At 56.0% G+C, this 26,942-nt stretch overlaps 1 protein-coding gene across 2 annotated transcripts in view; it reads left to right on the top strand.

Annotated features, from left to right (window-relative positions):
- PTPRU (protein tyrosine phosphatase receptor type U) overlaps positions 1 to 26,942 on the top strand; it is a 72,412-nt gene that overhangs the window by 1,755 nt on the left and 43,715 nt on the right. For both annotated transcript variants that reach the window (XM_086764909.1, XM_086764908.1), the window contains exons 2-7: positions 15,048 to 15,176; positions 21,789 to 22,060; positions 22,134 to 22,215; positions 22,880 to 22,995; positions 23,222 to 23,396; positions 23,999 to 24,292. In XM_086764909.1, the coding sequence (XP_086621035.1) occupies positions 15,048 to 15,176; positions 21,789 to 22,060; positions 22,134 to 22,215; positions 22,880 to 22,995; positions 23,222 to 23,396; positions 23,999 to 24,292 (1,068 nt within the window). The remainder of the gene's footprint in view (positions 1 to 15,047; positions 15,177 to 21,788; positions 22,061 to 22,133; positions 22,216 to 22,879; positions 22,996 to 23,221; positions 23,397 to 23,998; positions 24,293 to 26,942) is intronic.

Raw genomic sequence — 26,942 nt, 5'->3', positions numbered from 1 at the left:
CAGGCTCAGCTCTGTGATGCAGCCGGAAGCGCTGTGCGAGGCAAGGGGTCTGCTTCCAGCCCCTGGGTCTGTCGCCCTTGCCACCGGCTGCTTTTTACATGAATCCCGATGTTTGCTCCTGCTGATGCGGTTTGGCTGGCTGTGGGGACATTAGCTGGCTGCAGGGACGTTGCCTGGCTCATCCCTGTGGGACTTGGGGCTGCACAGCAGGCAGGGCTGGTAAAAAATATTTAAGCCATCTGCACGTGCTCCGTTGTCACCAGAGACTCTGAAGCCAGTTATGGGGAGGACTAGCTGCTTGTCTCTGTGGATATTTGGAAGACAGGTGGTTTTCTTGCTGTTCCTCTGCGAAGAAGGTTTGTAGCGTGATCCTTTTCATGAGTGGGGAAACTGAGGCACAGCATGCCTGCGGCCGGCTACCTCGGTGAGCGAGTGACTGAGCTGGGAGAGAAGCGGGATGCTGTGGTCACAGCCTCCCCACCGGCTTGGGATGCTCTTTGCTCCTTCCCAGAGTGTACAAACTTTTGCAATGCATTAAGATTTCGTAGTGACTAAGCTGTCCGTGCCTGTCTGCGTTGTGCTTCTCATGGAGGAGGCCAGCGCGGTGTTGAAAGGTGCTTGCTGACCCTCCAAACCGAGCAGTCCCTTCTGCTCTTGTGGTGTCAGCTGGCTGTGATGGGGACCTGTGAGTTGTCACCCGTGTGATTTTTTTCTGGCCCGCCTTACATCTCTGGGGTCTTTGCAATGAAAACAAAGCCTTTCCCTTGCTAAAAGCCTCTGGCTGGGAGCAGGCTGGCTCTCGGGGCAGTGGATTTTGCAGGCTCAGCTCTCTTCCTCCTCCTCCCTGCTAGCAAAGGGTGCTGCTCTGCTCCTGTGTTGCACCCGTGCACCTGGAAACTTCAGTGATAAGTTGGGGGTGTGCCCCAACCTGTGTCTCCCCCAGCTCCCAGGCTGTTTTCCGACGGATGTGCGCTGGGGACGTGTCTGTGGCTGCTGGCACTGCGTGGCACTCCTGCACTAATTATGCAGAAGCTGTTTGCACTTGGTTTTGACTGCGTGAGCAGCAATTAAGCAAATAAAATATTTGGGTTTGCAGCTTCCACTTAGGAACTTGGTGCTGCTGGGGTGCCTTGGACTGGGGTTGGTGGCATCGCTGGTGGCACTGGGAATGGTCTGGGGGGCAGCTGTGGGGGGGTGGTTGCTGGTTTTGTTGGATTGATCCTGTTGCTGGAGGCCAGGCTGGGACCCCCCGAGGGTCCTGTCACCCCCCAGACAGCCCTGGCAGGAGGTGGCACGGGTGACCCCGACCCTGTGGCGGTTGTGTTGCTTTGATTGAATGAATGGGAACTGCTGAGCAGACGCCGTCCCCGGGGCTGGGATTGGGGTCACGGAGCGGAACAAATCCGCTTGGCGTCCCCCCGGCCGTTAACTGCAGCATCTTCAATGGTGGGGGTCATGGAAGGATGCTGCGGGGGATGCTGTGTTTAGGGGTGCTTGGAGAAGGTGGGGAGAGGGATGCTGGGGGGTTAGGAGTGAGGGGCTGTCCCCAGGTGCTTCTGGCAGCCCCCTGCCCCAGCCCTGGGGTGCTGGGGATGGGATCAGTGTTATGTGCTCTCTGGGTGCTTGGGTGCAGCTCCTGCTCTTCCCAGTGTTTATTTCCCTCCACCTGGCTGGTGATAGGCTCTCCCATGCCAGGGCATTTTTTTTTTTCTCCCCACCCCACCTTCACCAAGCACATAAAGTGTAATGCTTTTGCACATTTTCCTTGTCAGCTTGTTTCGGGCTTGGATTTCTTTTCTCCCCTCCCTGTTCAACTGTGCCAAGGAAGAGTTTTTTTCTCTTGCCTGCTCCTACGTATTGTGTTTTTAATGCCCTGGGAGCACCATCGCCTTTCCCAGAGCCCCAGGCAGTACAAACACCCCCGAGACCCGTGCCCCGGGACGCTCCTGCTCCCAAGCCCTTTGCTCTCCAGTGTCCCCATGGAGCGTGGTGGATCTTCACTGCCCGTGAGGGTGAAGCAGAATTTAGGGATGCTCCGAGTGATGCTTATGCTCCTGGATGGACCCATCCCTTTGGCTCTGTGTCTGCAGCTGGAGGGTGCCAACGCCTGTTTTTCCTTCCTACCAAGACTTGCAGTTGTATTTGCATCGGTTTTGCCCTCTTCTCCTTTCTCCAAAACTCCTGTCTCGTGTTGCTCCTCTGAGTGCTCGGACCTGCCATGGCCTCGAACGGGGATGCTGGTGAGTCACCTCCTGGCCCGAACTGCACATATTTCCCTTTGTTATCCAAACTGAGACAAACCAGCCCCATTCCAGCTTCCCTGGGAGCTTTCCCGGAGCAAAGCCCAGCAGGATCAGGGCCCCTGGGAGAGCAGAGACAAAGGCAGATGCTTGTTGGTGGTTGACCCCCGCCCTGGCAGTGACAACCTCCCTGCTGCCTGTTGGTGTTTATTTTCCCCCTGACTGCACCTGGGATGGAGCTTTTTCACCGCACGTGCCCTGTCGCCCCGTCCTTGCTCTGCACTGGGGCTGAGAGCCCTGAGCAGCCAGAAACACCCTGTAAAATACCAAACAAACAAACAAAAACCTGAAAACCTTAAAAGCTTCTCCTGGCTGCAGTCCCAGAGAGTCACCGCTTTGCTTTCGGCAGTGCTGCGAGGGTTAAGCGCGACGGGCTGGCAGGGAGGCAGGTAAATCCCTGCGGCATGCTCGGAGCTGGGACGTGGCACAGGCTCTGGAGAGCCTTATCGACACAGCCCTGCCATCTGCCTGCTTAAACCTCCATAAATAAGCCTTTTAATAATCTATTATTAACATGCACTGTAATTGTCTTATTAGACATGTCTGGGAACCTTTCGTTCCTGCGTGATTAAATGTCAGGATTCCCAAACCTCCTCCTCTGCTCCCTGATGGTGGCTTGGGATTTGCTTTGCAGCTTTCCTTGGAACCTGCTCTCCTGTCCCAGGCTGGGGACCACCCCCACTTCTACTTGGGAAACTGAGGCTTTCCCCTCCGGACAAGGAGAATTCCCAGCAATTAGTCCCCTGGAGCTAATTGTCTCGTCGTTGGCAGCCTTAAAATAAATATGTCCTGGAGATGGAGCTTTTCCTTTCCGCTGCAGGCGGCCTGGCAGAAGCTGCTGCTGATTTTCCCTGCGCCGGGATGGATGCGGGTGGGTGGTGGGGGCGGGGGGGTGCCATTCTTTGGTGCCCTGGCTTTCCCTGGCTGCAGAGGTCCTGGGGACACGGGACCTGCTCTTCCTGGCTAGATGAAGGGCATCTCTGGGGAGGAAGGCGAGGAGGAGGAGAGGTGTGGAGCTGGCAAGTGCTGGAGGGACTTCCCTGCGTGTTCCCTGAGCCATTTCCTTTCCTGGCGCTGGGAGTGGCTGCTTCTACACCCTCTGCCTGGATCGAAAGCCAAAGTCCAGCTCTGCTCCAGCTGCTGGAAAGCAGAGCCAGAGCCCCTGCCTGCCTCCTGCCCATGGGGACAGCCGCAGCCCCCCGAGCTGCTGCTGTCACGCGGGGCTTGTGCATCAGCTGCCCTTTTGAGCTGTTTTTTTTTTGGTTTTTTGTTTTTTTTTTAATTGACTGTTATTCCTGCTTACGGGGCAGTCATTAGCTGCAGCTTGTTCCATGGCTGCTGTCATGCTCTGCTGGGTCCTGCCAGGGGTTTGCAGCACCCGCCTGTGCCCAGGTGCTGGTGGAGGGGGGACACATGTCCTGGGGTAGCCCATGGGTTTCCTATGGCTTTAAGGGTTTAATCAGGCTTTGCACCCTGATTTCTCCTGCCCAGAGAGTGAATCCAAGTGTGGCTCGTGGCAGCTGCATGCACTGTGAGCCAGGATGGGGCTGTCCCTGTGTACCTCTCCGAAACCCCCAGTCTGGGTGCTGGTGCTCTGCTTGCTGCAGGAGCAGGACACAGAGCTGCCTGGGGGACCCCTCTGCCTGCCCAGCCCTGGGAGGGGATGGAGGATGGAGAGCCCCCCCATCCTGGGCAGAAATGCAGTGGGGATGCACCCCCATCACAGCGTGCGCACAGCATTGCACCCTCGCTGCAGCTGGGCGGTGTCAACGTGTTGCAGTCAGAGCAACTCTGACTGCAACACAATGATGGCGGAGGGTTCAACAGTGGAGATTTTAAAACCTGGGCAGCAAGTCCAGGCAGATCTGCCTGAGGATGCTGTCACCTCTGAAGCCCTTTCCCTGCTGCTGGCAGCCCACCTGTGGGGACAAGGACCTGTTGTGGGGCATATTTTTGTCATACACCATTTTTTTGCTTGGTTTTTTTTTTAAGTTTGGTTTGAAAAATATTGGAGAATTGCCCACAACGGGGTGGTTGTGCTGGTGCAGACCTCTTCGGCTCCCTGCGGCTGCAGCCCTCCTTTGGCTGCACGGGGCTGGCAGAGGATCCATCTCTCCCTGTGCTGGGTGCTGGGCTCTGCCCTGGTGCGGCACCCAGCGGGTGCTGGGGACCCTCTTGGTCTGGGATATCCCGCTGGGGAGCCCTTCGTGAGTCACTAAACTGCTTTGATGTCCTGGACACCCCCCCCCCCATGGATCAGATCTTTCTTGACATCGTTAAGTTAATCAGAGTTGTGGCTGTGATGCAGCAGCCGGCTGGCGTGAGATGCTCTGAGCTCTCCCAGGACAGGACGAGGGGACACCGATGACCTGATGTGTCTTAATGAGGCCACTGTCCCCGCAGCCGTGCTCCGTGTCTGCAGATGACCACGTGTGGAGATGGGCCCTGGCAGCCCCGTGGCATCCGAGCCTCGTGCGCTGCTTTGTGCCGGAGACCGTCAGCCCAATTAGCCCAGCTGAGGAGCCAGAGTGCTCCAGTCCAGTGTGCTTCACCCCACAACCGGACCATCAGCTGCTGGCTGGGCAGCTGGATGTCACTGGGAGGCAAGCAGCGGCTGCTGTGGAGAGGAGGTGGAGCGCTTGCTGCAGCCCAGCCGCTCCCCTGGTGTGGGGGCTTGGCTCTGGGCTGCTGCCCGGGGGTCTTCCCACTGTCTGACGGGAGACAGTGGCAATGGCTTTTCCTGAAGGGATTGGAGCATTGCGGCTGCTCACTTATGGAGGTGAAGGTGGGTGGAGGGATGGACGATGAACAAACTGCATTCCCTTGCCTCGGTGGTTTTGTAAGTGTCTGTGGAGCTGCTCCAGTTTGGGGGATGTGCAGGGCTCCTTGGGGTGCAGCCCCCTCCCTGTCCCGTGCTGCACGGCCTCGGTGCCTCAATTCCCCCTCGAACCTTGAGCAGTGATGGCGGAGGGTTCAACAGTGGGGATTTTAAAACCTGGGCCGCAAGTCCAGGTGGATCTGCCCGAGGATGCTGTCACCTCCGAAGCCCTTTCCCTGCTGCTGGCAGCCCACCCGTGGGGACAAGGACCTGTCGTGGGGCAGGGCGACCCCACGCACCCTCCTATGCCAGGTCCCGGGTCATGCAATGCTACCAACCCTGCGGCAGGGCAGAGGCGCGTTAATGCCCTGTGTAATTAGCAGAATAAATGCTGTTCATGTAATCACTAGGTACTGCAATCTGGCTAATTAGCAGAGGTGGGTCACCCACTGAAACACTTCGTTATGTGTTTTTGGTGGTGATGGGGCACCCGATGGAGGCGGGTGCCAGAGCTTGCCAGCGTGTTTTTGGGGAAGGAGCCAACTCGGTGGTGAGTTTTGGAGGCTGCCCCAGTGCCGTGGGCCTCTCCCCTTGGGGATGGGGAGATGTTAGCTGATGCCCAGCCAGGTCTTTTCCCAAGGACTCTCCCTGTGCTGTTTGTTTTTTTGTTTTTTTTTTTTTTTTTTTTTACTGTATTTTCAGCTGTCTGCTGAGTGATAACATCCCATTGATTTTCCACAGCCAGCAATCAGCTTGCTGTCCTTTGATTGTAACGATATCAAACTAAAGCAGCGCATGTCTGTGCTGGGCTATTTCTTTTTTTTATTAGCTTTTAGTCCCTGACCAGTGCATGCACTGGGATGGGCTGAGGATGGTGCAGGCCAGCCTTGCTGCGGGGCTGGGCGCAGCTCCGGGACGCAGCACTGGGGCACAGTGGGAGCGCAGTGGCTTGGCCAAACTGTCTGCCCAGAGCCAAGGCTGCAAGCGGGGTCCCAGCTGGGGAGTGGTGGGACACCTCGTCATGGGCGGCTGTGGGATGGAGGGTGGGAGATGCTTGTGCTGGGGTGGGGGTGAGGCAGCGATTGCATCCCAGTCTGCAGGAGCAAGAAAAAAAAAAAAAGTTGGGGAAGGAAATGCCAGGAATGAGGGTTTGGGTGACTGAAATGTAGTGGTGGCAGCGGGGGGGACGGTTAGAGGAGTGGGGTACGCTGTGATGGGAGCTGGTGGGTGTGATTTTGGGGAGACTGAAGGGAGTGCCAGCCCCACTGCCCAGTGATGCTCGCTGCTTGGCGGCCATTTTCCTTTCCCTGGAGCTGCATGGAGGGTCCTGAGCCTTCCTATGGGGGGGCGTGGCGCGGGTGGGTGCTGCATCCCAGGGGCTGGCTGGAAACCCAGCCTCGGGGTTTCCCTGGGCTTGCAGGGAGGGTGAGGCCTTGCCCTGCCTGATGCAGTGGAGTCGGGGGGGACAGACCCCAGCAGGGTGGGGGCAGAGGGAGGGCAGGGGGTTTGTGGTGCTGCTGCGGAGCTGGGGAGTGGATCCCCATGTGGGAACAACGAGGGACAAAGGAAGGAGTCGAGATGAGTGGATGCACCACTGCTCTCCCCGCTGCCATCGCTGTCTGTGGATCCATCCTGCACCTCGCTGTCGGCCGCGAGTTCAGCTTTTGTGACTGAACTCAAGGTTTTGCTTTTGGGCATGTGGGTTCAGACCCATCTGTGCACTGACTCTGCCAGGTCTCAGCAGTGCGGTGGCACTGTCATGTCCTTGCTGCTCCTGCCTGTTCGTTCTCAGAGCTGGGGAGGGGCAGGGGTGGTGCCTGCCTGCCTCTCAGCTGAGCTTTTGTAGAGCCTATGGAAATGAAGGGAGCGGGATGGACTTTGAGCAGCTTTCCAGAAAAAAAAAGGGAAATTTGTTGTATTTTTTGTTTGTTTGTTTTTTGACTGTTTGCAAAGCAAACCTGTCTTTGCAGCTGGTGCTGCCAGCGATGGAAGGGACGTATTAAAAGCAATAAACTCTTGAGGAAGGGCATCTGCAGGCTCCTGTGACTCTGGATTTACAACACGCTGTCCCTAAACGCCAGCTGCTCTTATACCAAACGTCTGCATGGGTGCTTGCATCCGGGGCACCCGAGGAAATGACCTACCTGGTTAAAATAGACTAACGCCTGGGAGCACTGGGTGACACTGCGATGCTGGTGGAGACCCCCAGATGAGTTTGCTGGCGCTGATGGTGTTTACCCCATCCTCAGGGATGGATGGATGCCTGAGAGCTGCACTGACCACGGATGGCTGAGCCCAACTCAGGGACTGGTGCAAACACGCCTGCTGATGGGTTTTGGGGGCTTGATTAGCTGTATCCCCACTGTTGCCTGGCTGAAGGGTGCCTGGCTCGGTCTGGCATGCTCAAATGCGTGACGTGACTCCCTGGCCCTGACATGCCTTTTGATTCCTCCCGCGGAGGCTTGTGCTGGTGGCTGTAGCCTCCCAGCAGATCCTGTCCGTCCCCCCCGTTGAACAGCACAGGGTTGAGCTGAGCCCATGCCCCCCTGGCGCCGGCAGCCGGGCCCGTGTGTGATTGATTTGCGCACGTCAGCCGTATCGCCACCTTTAAACCTCGGTGTCAGTCTTCCCATGTTGCTCTTCCTGGCTCTCCTGGTGCAACAGGAGGAGGAGGATGTCGACCTGGATTTGCATTGCACTGAGATGTGCTCCTGCTCTGCAGTGACGTTCCTCTCTGCTCCTCTTCCTCTCATTTCTCTTATTTCCTATTTTTTTTTGTGGATGCTGGGCATGGTGGGGACCATGCGGTCCCGTCACTGGCTGGTTTTGTCATGTGAGGGCTCTTTGGCAATGCAAGCAGCTCCGTTCGTTGCTTTGAAAGGCCATAAATAACCCGACTGAGCTGCCTCCCCAAGGCCCCGTCAGCGCTGACACACTCTCCGTCACAGGAGGATTAGCCCACCGGCCTGCGTTCCCGCATCCGTCACTGCGGAGAGGTGGTACCTGGAGGGCGAGAGGCTGGAGGAGTGGAAGACTGAGGGTTTCCCCCATCTTTATCCCTTGCAAAATGGAATTGGTTTAGAAAACTTCCTATGATTTCTGCAGCTGGAGCTGATATCAGAGCCTCGGTGATGCTGCTGCTGTGTCCTGGGGCAGCTGAACTCTGCCAGTGGAGCACCTCTGTGTCCGGGGGGTTCCCAAAAAGCAACGTTTCACTCTCGAGGTCACGGTCCTGGTTTCTTTGGGGTCATGGGTGCGTGGGATGGGTACCCTTTGGCAGGACTGTGAGGACCTGATGGTAATAAAGGAGCCAGGGAGAGAAGTTAGTGTGTTTTTCCCCCCCCTCACTTTTTTCCATTTTTTTAGTTTATGTTCCTCTCTTCCCCCCCCCGCCCCCTGAAGGTGCCAGGTGGCTCCATGGCCTGGGAGCTGTAATTGCATAGTGAGCAATCGACAATGGCAGGATGGAGGTTTCCAAAGGCCTTCCTTGTTTTTTCTTCCTATGGAGTCAAAGAGGCAGCTCTGACTATGTTAATTAAGTGATGGTTCATTATTAAAGCGCAGGTTAGTGGCCTCCTGACTGGGGAGCCTGAGGGTGTTCCTGGGTTTAAATAATGGAGGAACGGTGCTGGTCCTTCCCTGGAGAGGGAATCCAGGATCCAGGTGCTGTGCAGGGACGGCACTTGGGTGGGGTGTTAAATACACGCGTCTGCTCTGGCTGTGGGGCCGAAACCTCCCGGCTGGTGCCCCCCAGCACCACTGCAAACCAGCTGGGGAGCTGCAATGCCTCCTTGTGCCCGCATCCGGGGGGATGCAGCACCCTGGTCCCAGTGTTGCTGCTCCCTCCCCGGGAGCTGCTTTTGGGGAGTGGGAGGGAAGGGATGTGCCCCAGGGAAGGACTCCGACTGGCAAGATTAATTATTCCTCTTTGCTTTTAAATGGATCTTCGTGATACGGTGATGCACGGCGCGTGTGGTCCTTGCCCAAGCGTGAGCCAGCCCCGAGGCACTGCGACCCCTTCAGAGCTGTGTTTTCCCAGTGGCATTTGCTCTCCCCGGGCTCGGGGATACCTGTAACCGCTCTGCATCTCCCAGTTCCCCTCCTTGTCGCAGTGCCTGGGGTTCCTCGGAGGCTCCCAGGGCCGGAGATGGGGATGGGGCTGGGCGCTCGCTGTGGGAGGTTTAACGCCTCCGTGGGGACTTGGAGGTAATAAACCATAAAGAGTCTAATAACAGGGGAAAAAAAAAAAAAAGGAGACTTATGTGTTCTGTAGTTGCTGGTAGACGGATATTGTTCCGCTAGTCCTGCGCCTTCCAAACAGTGAGGTTATCAGGCGTAAGTGACTTATTATGCAAATCCTCCGTCTTAATATCTGGCTGCTCCCTCTCTGGAGTTGCATTGGCTAAACCCCGTTCGTTGTTGGAGCCGCTAATGTTTACACATTAGCTTCGTTGGCTAATATACAGGGCTTCAACTTGCAAATTGATGTTTCTTACAGCTGAGCAAATTATTTTTCTATTAAATGCAATATTTAAAATGATTTGGAGAAGCAAAACAAACTACTGGTGAGAATTTTAATGGAGCTGCTTTCCATATTCTCCCAATCAGCTTTTATCGGGGCCAGGAAATCAGTAATTTTTTTTGTAAAGGTTTCTGTTTCGCAGAAGTGGGGAACAGAGAGCAGCAGGGGGGGTGTTTGTGGTAATTACCTGGTGTGCGTAAAGCACAAAATCGTTTGCAGGCGCTTGTTGTACTGGTGCCATGGGCCCTTTGAGTGTGCAAAATGCAGCTGAGGGGGGATTTGGTTGCCCCCCACTTTGTCTGGACTGGAGGAGAGTGTCCCACCCCCGGGGTGACTGGGCTTGGCTGGGAACCGGCCGCAGAGCTGCCCCACGTCATGTCGGGGATTCCAGGGGTCTCCATCGCCCTGCGGTGCTGCGCAGGACCTGCTCTGTGTCTTGGTTTGCTCGCTGAGCTGGGTTCCTCGGTGCTGCATCCCACCGAGCAAGTCCCAGACCCCTGAGCAGCATCATCTGCCCGGGAATTTGAGCCCCCCACGGATAGAAATGGAGTTTCCCATCCCTGGTCCATTAATAACCTTGCCCAGTGAGCCTGCGGGACGGTACGTATGAGAGATGCTGTATATAAAATTTTAGAGGAATTGCGGTGCGTTCCCTATCCCCCGTGTCTGCTGGTGCTAGGAGGAAAGCGGTGCCCAGTGTTTCTTTCTTGGGGCACATTCCCGTAGGAGCATGTCGAGGAAATTGCCTTTAAATAGCAGCTGGGATCTGGGACGTGGGAGGCTGGCTGGGCTCTGCGAGGGACGGCATCTCGCCAGCATCCGCTGGAGCAGGGTCCTGCATCCCAGCAAACCCCGGCTCCCTGGGCTTTCCACCGTTCCCCGGGGGACGATGCTGGTTGCTACGGGTGTTGTGGGACTTTGCCAAATCACCTGCGTGCCTCGGTTTCCCCATTTGCGGCATTTGTCCTGTGTAAAGAACTTGATCCTTTGGTGCAGTAAAAGAGCATCTCTCTTAAACGTGCTGAAGGGCGGTCTTGGGTGAGAGTCTGGGGCTGTGCTGCTCTTTCTGTAGCCTCCACCTCCTGCTCCTGGGAATCAGTGACAACTGCAGATTTGGGAGATGCGCACCCCCACAGCCTCTCGGTGCGTGCAGGCTGACGATGGGTCGTAGCCGCGTTTCACTGTGTGGGGGGTTTGCGTGCCACCGCTCTGCAGCCGGCGCGGTGCCTGGTGTGTCCTGCTGGTACTTGATTCCTGATTTCCTGCTGATAGTTAACCGAGATGGGGGGCAGGAGCTGCAGGAAAAGCCCAGGGGTGACAAATGAATCCTGACTCCAGAAGGTCACTTGTGTTGGCTTTTCTGGATGGTGTGGGGTGCCTGGGGGCTTGTGCCCTCGAGATGCTGCACCGCAGAGACGACAGTGGGGCTAATCCAGTCCCCGCGAAGCCCAGAAGGGAACAAAATGGGCTTTTCCCCATCAATTGGCTTTGCTTCATCCTGGAGCAGGAGTCCTGGGTGCCTGCCCCAAATGTCATAGCTCTGGGGAGCCTGCGCTTGCTAAATTTTGGGTAGAAACCCCTTTTTTTTTTTTTTTAAAGCCTTTCCACTTTTGAGTGTGTTATTTGTGTAGCGTCCCCATCAGATGACGTCCCGTCGGGTCTGGGCCGCGTTATACCCCCCCTTGGGGTACGGGCATGCGTGATGCTGTCATGGATGGTGCCAGGCTGCCCTTCAGCACGAGAGCCTTTTCGAGGTGCGCAGTAAAAGAGGAGAGAGGCCCGTGGAGCATGTCCCGTGGTGCGGGAGGTTAAACGGAAAAGGTTTAAGTGTGTAATTAACTTGAAGCGAGAAGAGCATAGGCTCGGCGGATGAAAGAGCGCTGGGCGGGCTGGTGGGCAGGCGGCCACGTTCCTCAGTGGCCACGGAGATTTAATTAGACGCCGTCCGTTGTACTTGGTTGTTTGGTCTTTCTTCTCCTTCCTCTGTGAATCTTTCATTCCTCCTCTCCCCTTGCCCAGCTTTCCTCTTCTCTATCCTTGGATACCTGGGTGGGATGCTGAGCAGCAGCGGTACCCTGGGGATGCTGAGAGGCACCAGTACCCGCTTCCCTGGTGAATCCATTAAGCCACATCTTTTTTTTTTTCCTTTATTTTTTTTTTTAAATGGTCTCTCTGATGTTTAACCCCATGTTAGTGCTCACCCCTTTGCCTGGGCTCTGGTGCCACGGTGGTGGCAACGGTACTCGGGGTGGGGATGCAGAGCAGCGCTGGTACCCATCTCTCTGGCAAACTCCTCAAGTCACCTCTTTTTACTCTCTTTTTAAAAAATTTGGTCTATCTGGTGTTTAACCCCCACGTTAGCACTCTTCTCCCCCCTGCCCAGGCACGCTGTGGAGGTTTTGTGTGGGGTGTTTAACAGGGTACATCTTGTCATTGGTGTGGGTGCCTGTCATGTTTTGGGGCAGGCTCTGTGTTTGGGGGGAGTTTAGGTGACTTTGGGGTGTTCAAGCATCCTCTTGAATGCTTCGCGCCCCCGGGGAGCAGACCGTCATGCCCTCGGTCATATTTTTAGCCGCTCTCGCATTCGAATCACACCTCCTGTACTCGCTGCCTTCATCCCACCGCCCGGAGCTGCTGTTACCCTGGCCTCCAGCCAGCGCAGGGGCTGGTAACTGGGGGCTCCTTGTTTCCGCCTGGTGATTTTTTTTCTTTTAGGGAGCATCCGCACCCGGAGCAGTCCCAGCTGGCTTCCACAGACCGTGTCCTGCTGCCGTTAGCCCTTAGGATGGGTACGACCATCCCCGTTGCTGCAGATGGGTATTTCAGGTTGCAGTCTCCTTGCCCTCCTTGTGCACGTGTTGATGAAACCTTAATTTCTTTGAAAGCCACTCTGGGTTTACCCAGTTTGACTTGCCATAGCTGCTGGGGGAACCCACAGCCACCCCTTCTGGAGCTGGGACGTTGGCATTTAATTGCTGAAGTGTTAATTTTTATGCCCCTGTTAATCTTGTGATGGGGAGGGAGAAGGGACTGGAGGTCAAGCCCTGCCCTTGCGTGGGGAGAGATGCTGCCAGAAACCATCCCATAGCTCGTGGAAACCAAGGCTCTGCAAAATCCTTTTTATTTTTTCCCTGTGTGTACAAATCATGGATAAATTTATCGATGAGATGGAGCAGCCAGTTGAGCCTTCATTTTGTGCTGTGGATGGAGGGAGCGAATGGGAAGGAAGGCTCACGCCAGGAAAAGACATAACAGTAAACCCGTCGGAGGAGGGAGGTGGAGCGGCTCAGCCAGCTGTGCCTTCGCCAGCAAAATAGCTACTCCACAAAATTGCGGTTTAATCTTCTGGAGCCTGGGCATCGTCTCACAGGTGGTTGAGGATCCAGCCTTGGGGTGATGGAGCAGTGGGGAAGCTGAGGCATGGGACCAGCTGGTGCCGGTGGCTGCACTGGGGCTGGCAGCGGGATGCGGGTGGAGGGGATGTAGCCCTGGAAGAGGAGGTTGCGTCGCCCCCGACATCGTTAGTGGCTGGGAATAATTTATTGGGGCTGAAGGAATCGCTTTTCCCTGGGAAGTGGAGCTCTGTCAGCCTGAAACACTGTTGCCTGTGCTCTGGTTTCTCAGACCAAAAAAACCTCCAGCACTAAGAACAAATTTCTCCATCCCAGAATATCCCATTTCAGCAGATCTTGGCTAGAAAGACTTGGGCTTTTTTTTTTTTTTTTTCTTTCTATAAATCACTTGGCACTTAGTTTCTGACACTTTGTTTTATTTTGAAATTTTTTTTCTTTCGTTCCTGGAAAATTTTGACAGATCTGTGCTTTTTTTCTACCGTTAGGAAGTACAGCCAAGTTTCAGACTCTTTAAAATCTGACGTGTCTCGTGGCAAGAGCCGAAGGAGCCGGGGTTTGCATTGCTGGGGCACATCCGCGCGTGGGCTGGGCAGACGCTCCATTTTCGGAAGGGTTTTAAGAAAGCTGTGAGGTCTTGGTGCCTCCAGGAATATGAATAGGAGAGAACTTGCTTTCAGTTTTTTTTTGTTTTTTTTTTTTAAATAAGTTTCTTGTGATTCTGGGAGGAAAAACCAAAATCCTTAGTGATGGAGCTGGTATGCACCTTGATGCTTTAAAAAACAAGTGTCAAAGGGGGGAGAAGCATCAAATCTGGTTTTATATGTGGAAATTCCAGGAATCATCCTTTTCTGGGCATCTTACGGGCTTTTTTCCAGTGTTTGGATTTGTGTTTGTGTGAGCGATGCATCTGAGCATCCTTTGGCATGGGGAAGCACAACCTGCACCGGCAGCAGCGAGGCCATTAACTGGCAAATCCCCAGGCGACAGGGGGAATTACTGATGTAATTTGGGGATAAAATAGGAAAAAAACCTAAAGAAATAATCCCCTGGCCAGGCTCTGCTTTCACGCTGGGCCATTAGGGGATATTTGCTTTTGTTCGTTCTGCTTGCTCAGGGCTTTCGTACCGTGCCTGCCCTGGTCAGCCCAGGGGCTCGTGTTAATTAGCGCTGGTGCCCCGGTCCGTGTAATCCGTGGGTTTAGTGGAACAATAGGTCAGTGTTAACGAACTGGGCCAGAGCAGCCCCACGGGCAGAGCCAGCCCCACGGCTCCCGGGTGGGGCTGGGTGCGGGACGGGGGCTGGATGGCATCTCCGTGTGCTGTCTCCGTGTCACCTGGTACGTGTGGGGACAAGTGGTCTCTTGGCATTTGTTCTGATTCTTCGTGCTCAGCCCAGCACCTTACACACCGGGGAGGTGGTGTGGGGCTTTCAGTTTTGCTCTTTGCAAAGAATAAAAAAACCCAAAACCTTAAACCCCCAAAACATAACTAAAAGGGCTCAAACGCCAGCCCGCAGCTGGGGAGAAGGGGGTTCGGTGATGCATTTGTAGGGGTGTGACTGCCGCGGGTTGCTGGGGGTCCTGGCTGAGACCTGCCGCTGTCGTGTCATGCAATAGACGGACCCCCGCCAGGAGCTCAAGGTCAAAACACGCATGGACAGGTGAAGGGCTGAGGTCAAAGCAGGACTTTTTCAGGAAGGTTTGGGGTATTCCGAATTCCTGTGCAACTGCTGCAGTCGAGTGCTTGTTTCCTGGGAGGAACCCCCTGTTTGGTGACTGGCCCTGGGAATCAAAGCTGGGAGCTGCATCCTGCTCCTGTGACTTCCCTGGGAGCTGAGACCTGCTAGCTCGTTTCACTGGTGGGGGAACTGGATGGCAAAGATGGAGGATTAGCAGCAGACAAGAGCATACCCTTGCTTGTGGGTGCACATAGGGGGATGCCTGGAGTCCCCCTGCATTTTGAGGGGGGCTGCACGCCATCCTGGCAGGGCATCTGGGGAGGGATCAGGCATTCTGCGGGGTCTTGACGGGGACTGACTGGTCTCTCTGTCTGCAGCTGGCTGCACCTTCGAGGAGGACGGCGACCCAAACCAGTGCGAGTACAGCCAGGGCGAGGACAGTGACTTCGGATGGGAGCTTGTCCGCAGCTACATGATGCCGCACCTGACGGCCGACCTGCCTCACGGTGAGTCCCGGCCCCAGCGGGGCCACACTCGTCCTCTGCCTCCCTGGGGACCTCTGCTCCAAACCCACCCCTCGATCCTGTACCCCTAAACCACGTGGCTTCTCCTGATGTAATTCCCATAGCGTTTTAGGCTTGACTTATCCTCGGTCGCGTGGACAGGGTGCTGCTGTGCCTGCTGGCAGGGTGTGATGAGCTGTGTTAGTCCTCAGAGCTGTAGGGCAGGATGCTGGGTGTGGCCTGGGGACAGGGGAAAGGGGACCCTGCTGCTGCTGGAGGGAGGAGGGTTTTTACCAGCGCAGCAGGGACATAGGGTGGCTCTGGGTACCCCTGAGCCCTGTGTCGCGGCCTTGGCGGGGTGTAACCCTGTGCTACCCCAGCCCACCCTGGGGCAGGGGGCTGAGGAGCCTGCAAACGGTCCAGGTGTGTATTTTTGGGATGGAAAGCTGAGATTTCCAGCTCCGCTCCCTCTGCACATGACCCCTGCCATGGCTGCGTTTGCTGCCTGCAGCCCCGCCACCCCCAGCCCTGGTCCCCGGGGTCTGCATGGGGGACGTCCCCTCCTTCGTGGCATCTCCCTGCCCGCAGCAGCGGGATGGCAGCAGCTTGGTGACTTTCCATGCTTCCCGCTGCTCTTGGCAGCATCGAGCACAGCATCTGCAGCTGCTGCCAGCCGGCACGCACGCAGATCCCGTCACAAAGGGGCACCTTTGGAGCCGCTCTCGCTGCCCGGGATCTGCAGCCACCGCCTGTGCTTTCCTTCCTGGCGTGTCGGCTCGTGCGGCTTTTGCAGGTCTGGGGTCTTGTGAGAAATTCCCATCTCCAGTAGATGTGGAAAAGGGAGGTGGGGGGGAAAAAGGGTTTCTGACTCTCGCAAGTGTGGGGAAAGGCTTGTGGCTGTGAGTTGGAGGCATCCCTGAAGAATTGGGAGCAGTAAGGAAGAAAATGCAAATGGACTTTCTTTTTTTTTTTTTTTAAAGAGCTCATTGCTTTTAAACCATTTTTCATTGTTTTCTGGGTCCATTGCCTCGCTCTGACGGCCAGGCTGGGGGAGCAGAGCCAGCCGGGCCGCCGTGGGGAGCTCCCCTCTTCCGTGGGGACAGTGTGGGCACCGTGCCTGGGTGGCATTCGGGGGCTCCACTGGCTCCCAGTTCTGGACTGTGTCCTGCTGTGACCCTGTGAGTTGTCCCTCTACCCATTACCTCCGAGTGCTGCACCAAGCTCGAGATGCTCCTCATTTTTGGGACCACTGGCTCCTGCCTGATCCCAGCGTTCTGGCTCTTCCCACCTGGCATGGAGGTCAGGTCCCACGCTGAAACTGGGCAAAAAGAGGAAAGCTAGTTTAGAGCTTAATAGTAAAAATGACTTTTTTTTTTTTTTTATTAAAACATTAACTGCTTTATAGAAAACCCTTTGCTGCTCCATCAGTCTGCCTCCAGCTGTTTGTCTCATGCCTTGTTCATGCCAGGGCTTAATGTGGCTTTTCCCCTCCGCTAACCCTTCCCTTGCTGTACCTTCTCCTCTTCCCGTTGCCTTTTCCATCCTTTCCTGTCCCCTCTGGCATGTCTTGGGCGCTGGGTGAGGACCAAACAACCCTTAGCCTGGCTGTAGGGCTGCTGACAGGTTCCTGCTCTGCCTTGATGATTTCCAAATAATTGCTTTAAATGGAACTATCCTGATTTGTGTGTGTGCTGGGGAGGTTCCCAGGGCAGTGGGGAGGGGAGGAGAGCTGGGGGTTGAGATGGTTCATGATGGAGGGTCTTTAACCTGTAATTAGTTGAGTTTTCTGCTTGGTTTTCGGCTGTAATTTAAAATCTGCAGCAAACTGCTTGAGTTTAAAGCCTGGGGGCTGAAGGGGTCGGGTGGAATGCGGCTGCTATCTCTGCTCGAGGAAATCACTGTGGCTTAGCAAGTGGTGGGGGCTTAAATCAGTGCAAAGAGTTTAAGAAATAAACTCCAGAGTTGGTGGGGAGGTGGATGCAGCCGCCGCAGGTGGGATGCTGTGAGCGTGGAGCATCGCAGGGTCCAGCCCCAGGAGGAGCACCCGTCCCCGATGGTGACACCCAAAAGGATGCTCGTCCCTGTAGCTGGGGGGTCCCCTGGTTACAAGTAGACACTGCTCACAGCCTTGGGGCACCCAGTGGGTGCAGGGACCCCACTTTTGTGCAGTGTGGTGGATGGAGAGTACTCCACAGCACCGGGGCCTCTCTGGGGAGTGCTTTCCAAAGGAGTCTCGTGGTCTTAGATTAAAATGAGTTTTTGTTGGAGATCAGCCAGTTTCAAGGAGCGTAGGATTTATTGGAGCGGATGCTGGCTGCTGGCCATCCGCCTCTACCTTTCCGTCCCTCTCTCTTTTTGCTTTCTTGTTCGGTTTGGTTTTTTCCTCCCCTCTCTTCCCTTCTTGACTTGTCTTCCTTTCACCTAAAGACGACGGATGGGTCTCTCCCGTGTTGCAATTGTGATTATTTTCTTTTTTTCAGGTCTTTTATTTTTGTTTTTTTTTTTTAAAGGAGCAGCTGCAGGGAGCTGGTTGAGGCAGGCCCGGGGATGCACCATCGCTGTGTCTGCACCAAAATAGCTCTCCCTGGGTGCTTCGGGTGCGCTTTCCTCCTGCTCTCCCCCCAGCATCGCCTCTGCGTGCCAGCCTGGTCCTCACCTGCCTTCAGGCTCTGCAATGTCTCATCTCCTAGAAGGCCCGCTGTCCCAAAGCCGGGGAGAGGAGGAGTTCTCCCGAACGGCTTTTTTTTTCCTAGGTTTTCCTTCCAAACTCAGTGGCATTAGAAAGCCTTCTGTGAATCGGAGTTTCTGTTCCCTACTTGGCGCTTTCCTCCGTGCACAGAGCTGCCGTCGTGCTCCCCACATGGCCGTATTGTGATGCCCCGGTATGGCTGTGTTGGGGGGTGACTGAGCCCTTGTCCCCTCCCCGATGAGCTCCGATGTCCCTCCAGCCCCTCCAAGAAGGGGGTGCTGATAGCTCCAGCACCGCTTCCCAACCAGCTCCTGCTGTGTATCTGTAAAAACCTTGAGAAATTAAGCTTGATTTTTGGCTCCTGGGGGAATTACAGTGGTCTGTCTGAGGACACTGTTGTGGTGGCAGATGAGTCATCAGTGATGGGGTTCTCCTGGAGATGCTTGTCCTGGGGCTCAGCACAGAAGTCGGGAATGGATACCTGGCTCCGATGTGTTGAAAAGAAGATCCAGCGCAGGAGGAGGCACCGCTGGGCTTCATCTTCCAAAGCGATTTCCTGCAGGCAGATGCTGCAGCACTCACACCTGGTCCCCTGGCACCTCTGCCTGTCATCCTGCCTTTTAATGGCTCTTTGATATTTTTTTTATTTTTTTATTATTTTTTTTTATTTTTATCTCTTGGTGGTTTTGTAGGAGGAAGAACTTAGTGAGATAGGGAAGCGGGCAGGAGGCACTGGATTCTTCCCTCCTCTTCTTCCTGGACTGTTTTGAGTTTTTCCCAGAGGGATGCAGGCAGGATCCTTGGGAAGGGCAGTGCGATGCGGAGAGCTGCTCCTTCCCTGCGGGTGAGCGGGGCTTCAGCTCGAAGCTGGGGAGAAAATCCTTGGGAGCTCATCGCTCTGCGATTCATGGCTGAGGTTATTGCAGGTGCCAAGTTATCTGAAGGCTTGATTTGAATCCCAAGGAAGGGCTAATGATTCTACAAGTGGGAAAATTTGGCTGGAGACCTCGCCCGAGGACTTTGCTAGGATGAGTACAAAGCTTTCTAGGCACAGCCCCTCTGGGCTGATTTTGCAGCTTAAACCTCACCGTCTACTCTTGCGTGACAAATTGATGGTTTCCCCGTAGGGAGCATTGCTGGAAACTTGTTTCTCTTTTCATTTGTTTGATTGAAATATTATTTAGCACTTTTTGAGTCTTTTCTCATTCTCTGCAGAGCACTTGGGCTCTTCCCTAAAAGCCCCCCCTGAAAACTAAATTAAATAATTTTGCTGTGGCCACACTGGGGGGGACATGGAGGGGCTGACTCGTTATTTGTGGTGACAAAGCGGGGTGACAGCCCGCTGGACGGGCTTCTCAATTCAAGCTGACCTTAAACTGAGGATCAGAGGAAAGATTTAACGAGCGAAGCACGGTGTTTGTGTGTTTTTGGTTTGAAGTGTCAACTGGGTGCTGCCCCGGGGCTGTTTCTGCAGCTCCCCTTTCGTGGGAGGGTTGGAAATGACTTTCCCTGTCATGATTTTGGGAGCTGTGTAATGCCAACATGTGGACAGGGCACAAACACAACCCCAGCTGTGTTGGTGAGCTGTGATACTGCATCAATCCTCCGGCTGCCGGGAGGGGTCCTGCCCATTCCCCCCTGGCTCTGGGACACCCCCTCCTCTCCATCCCCATCTCCAGCTTTACTGGCAGGAGTTAAGCTAAGCGTTAAAAAAACAGAATTTGGCAGTTTGTATAGCGCTTGCTGGAACTCTGCTCTTGCCCTGGCTGGGAAAGCTGCTGGATCTGGGTGGAAGCTGAGCACCCAGCAGGATGGGGACTGGGGGGGCCCTGGCAGCAGTGTGGATCAACAGGGAACAAGTGGAGGAGGTTTGGGGGACCCCAAGTCCTTGCTACATCTCCCTGGGAGGGGCCATGCAGCCCCCTTGTCTCCTGGATGCCCAGGAGCATCCCAGAAGGACTGAGGGGCTCGGGAGGAGCAGATTGGGACTGTGCCCCGCAGAGCGTGTCCAGGCTGTCACCCCCTTGTCGCCCTTTTGTCACCTGCCTGTGCGCCAGTGCTGCTCGTGGGAGCACCCAGCTGGGGCTGTGCTGCTGTTTTAGTGGGGTGCATTAAAAAAACAACCAGAAAACCTCCCTAGAAACCAAAAACCATCCCCTGCAGAGAATAACCAGGGGCTGCCGAGGGAGTTTGTAGCCCCCAGCCACCTCTCTGCGAGGAGCTGCCTGCCCCAGCACCCTGACATGAGAACAAGCACCTCTGGTTTTCCTGCATTTAAAAAAACAAACAAACAAACAAAAAAACCAACCCAACCCCTACCCTGGACTTGAAGCTGGCACCGGTCCTTTATGGGGGAGGAGGATATAATTAGCACCAAAGCAGAAGGAGCCTGGTTTCTCTGATGCAGCAACACTCGCAAGAAAATTAGGGGGGAAAAAGTAGCACATGAGGGAAACTCTGCCGGATTGCCACCCGTTTGTGTCCAGGGTCCCAGATGACCTTAATGGACAGTCTCCATCCTTTAAAATAACCGTCAGTAGTTTAATTTTAGTCTTGGTCTATTTATTTTGATCCTCTGACTTCCTGTTTTTAAAGGAGGGGAAGAAGAAGGGTCTGTGTTTGTTAATGAGGGCCTGGCAGACGGAGTGGGCGCAGGTGACTTCTGGGAGATGTTCCCTGGCGCGGGGTGGGCCGGTGTTTGCTCTCCACGCTGCCGCTGCCTGGACCAAGTACAGCCGATCTTGTTAGTGTGGAAATAATTTTGCATGGGGAAAAAAAAAGAGAAGAAATATGGACACAGCGCCTTCCTCTCTGTCGGTGAAATGGGAGCAAAGTGCATGAATTCATTTAAATTAACTGGCGGTGAAAGCTATTAATAATTAAGCGCCTACTGTCAGGAAAACAATGGTAGACTTGGATAAATGGCCCAGCTTTGTTACTTACAGCTTCTGCTGTTATTAAAATGGAAGAGATATTAATAATCACCTTGCCCTCGGTGATGGCGAGAGTTTGGCGAGGCAGCTTCCCATCCGCCTCGTGTCCCAGCCCCACGGCCATGCCCCATGGCTCTGGGAGCTGCTGGGAAGAGCCAGGACTGCTGCATCCCCCTCCTGCCCCCAGACCACCTGGGATGGAGCATGCGGGGAAGGATGCTGCCTTTGGGATCCCCTTTGGGATTTTCATCCTGCCTGCCCCGTAAGTACGGCTTCAGGGTTGCGCTGGGGCAAGCGCCGGGACTCCGGGTTTTGTTGCTGGTGATTCTGGGTGATAGGAGGTGGGGCACCAGATGCTTCTGCGGGTGCTGGGGCAGGTGGGGAGCTGGGTCTGGAGCCAACGTCCTGGAGCGCTGCGCTGCTGGAATCCCGCAGAGCTACAGTGCTGCTCATTAAGCCGACACACGCTTTTTTCTCCCCTGCGAGCGCTTGCTGAGCACAGTTTAAACTCGGTGACAACTGCGTGGTAAATGATACGAGGCGATGGGAATGGAAATTAAGCGGCTGGGGCCCGGCTGGGGAGGGCAGTATTGACGCAGCCGAAGCTGCGAGCATTAAAGGAAAGCAGGCGGAGGGTCTCTGGTGGCACTGAAGCCGTTGCCAACCCTGGAGTCCTGGAGGCACCAGCTTATCCTGGAGGCAGCGGGTCTGATCCTTCCTTCCTCATCTGTCAGGCGGGTCCCGTTTCGGTGTCCTGCTGCTGCCCACATAGGCATCCGACACCAACTCCATCCCGGGTCCCTTGCTCCTGTCCTGCATATCCCAGTGGGCTAGCATGGATCGGTACCCAGCAGGACCTCAGCATTGTTGCTGGGTCGTGTGCATCTTTGCAGTTCCGCATCCTACACTTGCTCCATCCCTCCTAGCAAAGCTCAGGAGATGCAGAGCAGGGGGATTATTCCACACTCTCCCCACTTCTCCCTCCCGCTGTAGGCTCCTACCTGATGGTGAACTCCTCGCAGCACGCCCCAGGCCAGAAAGCTCACCTCCTCTTCCAGGCGCTGAGCGAGAATGACACCCACTGCCTCCAGTTCAGCTACTTCATGTACAGCCGGGACGGCCACAGCCCTGGCACCCTCAGCGCCTACGTCCGGGTGACGGGGGGCCCGGTGGGCAGCGCTGTCTGGAATGCCTCCGGCTCCCACGGCCGCCAGTGGCACCAGGCAGAGTTGGCTGTCAGCTTGTTCTGGCCCAGTGAGTACCAGGTGAGCCCCAGCAGACCCCCTCCCATCCTTGTGTGGCACAGACAGTGGGTGACCCCTCTGTTTGGTCCTGCAGGTCCTCTTCGAGGCGGTGGTCTCCAGCGAGCGCAGGGGCTATCTTGGCTTGGATGACATTTTGCTCTTGAATTATCCGTGCTGTGAGTGTTGGGGGATGGGACCCGGGAGGGGTGGTGGTGGGTGAGGGGGTGGGTGCTGCTGTGCTGGGCAGCGGGGTTTGTTTGGAGCTGGTGCCTGTTGGGGTGGTCCTGGGGAGAGCTGATGGTCTAATGCCTGGTGGCACCTGGGTTTGCTGTCGTCACCTGCAGTGGTGGAGCTGTCTCCTGGGTACCTCTGCGGCTCCTTTTTCCATCTCCATCACTGAGGTTTTTATAAAACCTTGGAGAAGTGCAGACTGAACGTGTCCGCACTTGTCCCCATCAAGAGGGGCCACTGAGGCTGGTGGGGACCTGAATTCCCAGGCTGTCCCAACACGTTGGCGGTTGGGGTTCATCTCCTTTTTCTTAAGGGCTTGGTGGGGGGATAGGAGATCTGCCCACCTCTCTCAGCCCCGTAGCCTGCATCTGGCAATGGCACTGCGGGGTGCTGGAGGGGGAAGGCTGCATTTCTCCCTGGGACACTGGGTGATTTTATGGGGATAGGAATAACTTCCTGAATTCAGGCTGGGCTGTGAGGATGGGAACCAAGCCTGTCCAGAACTTGGCTCCAGCCATGGCAACCTGGATGGGTTTTTGGGCTGTGACGGGGTTTTTGCAGCAATGCCACTTGGCCCCTTCATCACGTCTCGCTTGCATCCCTCGGCAGCGAAAGCGCCTCATTTTTCCCGCCTGGGCGACGTGGAGGTCAACGCGGGGCAGAATGCCACTTTCCAGTGCGTGGCTGCTGGCAAGGCCACCGAGGCCGAGCGGTTCCTCATGCAGGTGAGCAGCGGTGGTGGTGAAACTGGCATCTCCGCCGCCTACCCCGTGCATCGCATCTGCGGTGTCTCTGTGCCTTCCCTCTGGGAGAAGACATCGCTGGGCAGGGGGAGAAGGGCAACTCCCCCCACCCTGCTTTTTAAGCAGATGTCATTTGAGGATGTGTTTGGTGGCTCTGGATGTCATGCCGTGCCTCCCTGGTGACGTCTTGTCTCTCCTCGTGGGGCAGAGGCAGAGCGGTGAGGTGGTCCCCGCCGCCTCCGTGAAGCACATCAGCCACCGGCGCTTCCTGGCCACCTTCCAGCTGAACGAGGTGACCAGGGAGGAGCAGGACCTGTACCGCTGCGTCACCCAGTCCAGCCGCGGCTCGGGTGTCTCCAACTTTGCCGAGCTCATTGTGAAAGGTGGGTGACTCGCTGTTGCCTGCTGACTTTCTGGGTCATGGACGGGCTGTTTCTGCTCCGCTGATTGCAGAGGAAGAGGAAGGTGGGATGCTTGGGCCGGTGGGATTGCAATTTTGCACTGGGAATGGGTTGCTACATGTGGAAGGTTCTACCTTTCCCAGTGGCCCTAGATCGTGTATTTTTGATCGCAGTAGGTGGGAATTAATTAAGTATGGTGAAACCGTGCAGCACCACGCTGTGCAGTGTGTCTTACAAAGATAATTAAGGTTTGGTCAGATGAAACCCTATTGCAGCTATTAAAGCCTCACTAAAAGCAGTGGAGGGCACGTGCATGGGCTGAAGTTAAAGACTGAATGGTGCCCTCCCACACTTCGATGTCAATGCCTACGTCCTCTGGGTGGGGGATCAGAGTTTGTCCCGCGCTCTGCAGCGCAAAGGTGATGGGTTTGTTTGGGAAGAGACGTTCTGAATATCTCAACTGTAGCTACTAAAAAATAATATAAAATAGTGGTAGCTGTGGTTGTGTTGATGTTGGCCTGGGGATGCTGTGGAGCTGTTTTTGGAGGGGGATGCTCCACTGCCCCTTCTCCGGTCTCTTCCAGAGCCTCCAACACCCATCGCGCCTCCCCAGCTGCTCCGGGCCGGCTCCACCTACCTCATCATCCAGCTCAACACCAACTCCATCATTGGCGACGGCCCCATCGTGCGCAAGGAGATCGAGTACCGCATGACCTCGGGGCCCTGGTCGGAGGTCCACGCCGTCAACATGCAGACCTACAAGCTCTGGCACCTGGATCCGGACACGGAGTACGAGATCAGCGTCCTGCTCACCCGGCCCGGTGAGGGGGGCACCGGAAAACCAGGACCACCCCTCATCAGTCGCACCAAGTGTGCAGGTGGGTCCCACGCTGCATCCCTGCCATCCTGGTTGGCCTTGGGCAACGTCACCTCCCACTCTTGGTGGCCTGGGAAAGGTCCCCTGCCACCCGGAGCGCTGGACTGGGGCTGGATGGATGCTGAGGTCCAGGAGCTTGAAGTATCGGTCCTCCAAGCGCAGCAGATAGATGAGCGGATCCACAGTTAATTGACTTTTTAGCGACTGTCTGCAGCCTCTCGGGAGGAACCGCTAATTAAGCCCACGTTGTGGTCGTGGCTGGAGGGGAGCAGGGCGCATGGGCAAGGCTGAATCATGAACTGGCGCAGTCAGCCTGTGCAGAGGGGCTGAATGCCCATCCAGCCTGAAATGCCGTGATGGACGGTGGGTTTTTGCTGATCGGTCAGCAGCAGCTGGGCAAGGCCTCGGTGCAGGAAAGCACAGCAACGGGATACATGGAGTTAGCAGCTGCCGCGCGGTTGGTTTCCATCCCTGGAGCCAGCCGGATGCTGGCAGGAGATGGCTGCTCCTTCTGCGCTGAGGCTGCCGGCTTGGGGCCGGGTCCAGCTCAGGGCATCCCTAAATTTCAGGACGGGTGTCCCTGAGGATGGGCCCCTCGGCTGTTCCCATCACGTTCTCCCTCTTCCTCGTGAACTGTAAATTATTCTCTGCTGCCTGGTTTTGAGTGACTGGTGTGTGTAAATATATTTCTTCTAAAACTCTGTTAATCCTACACCACAGTGGAGCGGTGATGGCTTTGGCTAGCGGGGTCGACTGCCTTCCCACCCACAGTGATGACCTGGGGTAATTTAGGGCAATCCCCTCCCTGCCGAAGCCCCCTTGGGGTGTCCCCGGGGCTGGCTGGTGGGGAAGAGGGGAGCTGGGATTTCTCTCTGCCAAAATGCCCCAACAGAGCCCAGAGCGCAACCTGCTGCTTATCTGGGAGGTGATGGGGGAAGATTTCTCCAGCGCCGTGGGGCTGCGGGGGAGCCTGTTTCCCCTGGGGGAATCTGACCGCACGTCCCGTCCCTCTGGGGGTGACGCCGTCCCAGGCTGGGCTGGGCTGGGCTGGCTGCAGCAGGCAGTGTTTCAGACGCTCCATGGCAGCTGCCTGCCTGGTGCCAGGGTTTACCTGCTGGGAACTGAGTGAAGTCGAAGGCAGCGAGATGATGTGCTGGAGGCACAGGATTGTCACACGGTGTTCACACCAGGACCTGGCACCGCCGTGGTGCTGGGCTGGGACCCTACACAAAAAAAACCCCAACCCAACAAAAGCGGAGGTCTGTGCCGCTGAGCTGGGAGCATCGCCTCGCAGAGGGGGACCGGTGGGCGCATCCTCCTTTACAAGTGGCACGAGCGGAGCAGGACGCATCCGTGGGGTTGTGGAGCATCTCCCACGGAGCCCTATGCCTGGGGTTGGCTCTGGAGACGGGGTGCTCAGGCGTGTGAGGAGGGCGGCCGTGCTGGCACAGGAGGGGAAGGGGAGATGCAAACCCCGACCCAGGTGTCACAGTGAGGGCCTGGCAGCAGCTTTTCACCCCAGATCCTTTTCAGAAGTGCTGTGGGAAAGGCCAGGTTTCTGTGTTACCTTGAAGCCGATGTCGGGTGCTGTTTGACACTCCTGGCACCCCGTATTTTATATCCTGTGGCTACCACATTCAGCTCCCCCAGCTCTTCCCGTGAGTTATAACAATGTATTTTTCTCCCTGGCTTCCCCGGGGTTATGCTGGATCTGTGTATGGCAACACAGCCACCCTTCCTCTACCTGAAAGGCGACTGCGGTTGGATTTCCTGCATCCTCCGAGCCTTACCAGCCTGTATGCATCCCCCACGCTTTGCAGGATCTGGCCTGGGAGGGGACCCTGGAAAAAAGCTGCTGGGTAGATGCATCCTGTGCTTCCCGGGACAGGGGGAGATTCTCCAGACGGCTGCGTGATGCTGGCTGGCCTTGGATCCGGGTGCCGTCCTGCCGGCTCCCCCCAGAGCATTTAAGTACATGAGAATAAAAAGGAGAGGGGAAGGCTGAGACCTGGCACCGCCTGGTACTGCCCAGGGAGGTGTGGGGGGCTCTGGAGGCCTTGGGGAGAGGCGGGAGGAGAGGTCCTTTTGCCCTTAGCCACCCAACGGGTGTGATGTCGGTGGGCATCCGGGCTGAGGTTTGGTGGATTTTTGGTAAACGACAGGTTAAGGCCGGCGTCACTGCAGCGTGGGGCTGTGTGCCTGTTGCTGTGTGCCTGTTGCTGCATTCACCCCCTCAAACCAGCTGGGGTTTTGCACGGTCCCGTGAGGGCACTGGGACCTGCAGGAGCATCTGTGGAGGCTGCAAAAGCTTCTTGCAACCCTGAGCTGCCCAAATTCCTCTGCAGTGCAAATCCCATGGGAATCACCTGGGGATCAGCTCTGGGACAGGGTGGACAAAAACCCCCCTGCCCTTTCAGGGTCCTTCCCACCACCGTCAGATACGGAAAGGAGTTTGCTGCCATTAACCCAAACCACCTGTGTGTGTGTGCTGTTGGCAAAGGAGCTCGGCTCCTCATTAATTCTGACCTCTGTTCACGCCAATTAGAGCTAATTAAACTCTTCTGCAGCAATGGCACTCAGTCTCTGTCCTTTTGCGAGCCTGACGTGCACTTGGTGAAAATGCGAGGGCTCCCGTCGTGCAGGCACATTCA

Source organism: Chlamydotis macqueenii, chromosome 22 (assembly GCF_036417535.1).
Source record: "Chlamydotis macqueenii isolate bChlMac1 chromosome 22, bChlMac1.mat, whole genome shotgun sequence".
In the NCBI taxonomy this organism is placed as follows: domain Eukaryota; kingdom Metazoa; phylum Chordata; class Aves; order Otidiformes; family Otididae; genus Chlamydotis; species Chlamydotis macqueenii.
This window is presented reverse-complemented; position numbering and strand designations above follow the sequence as displayed.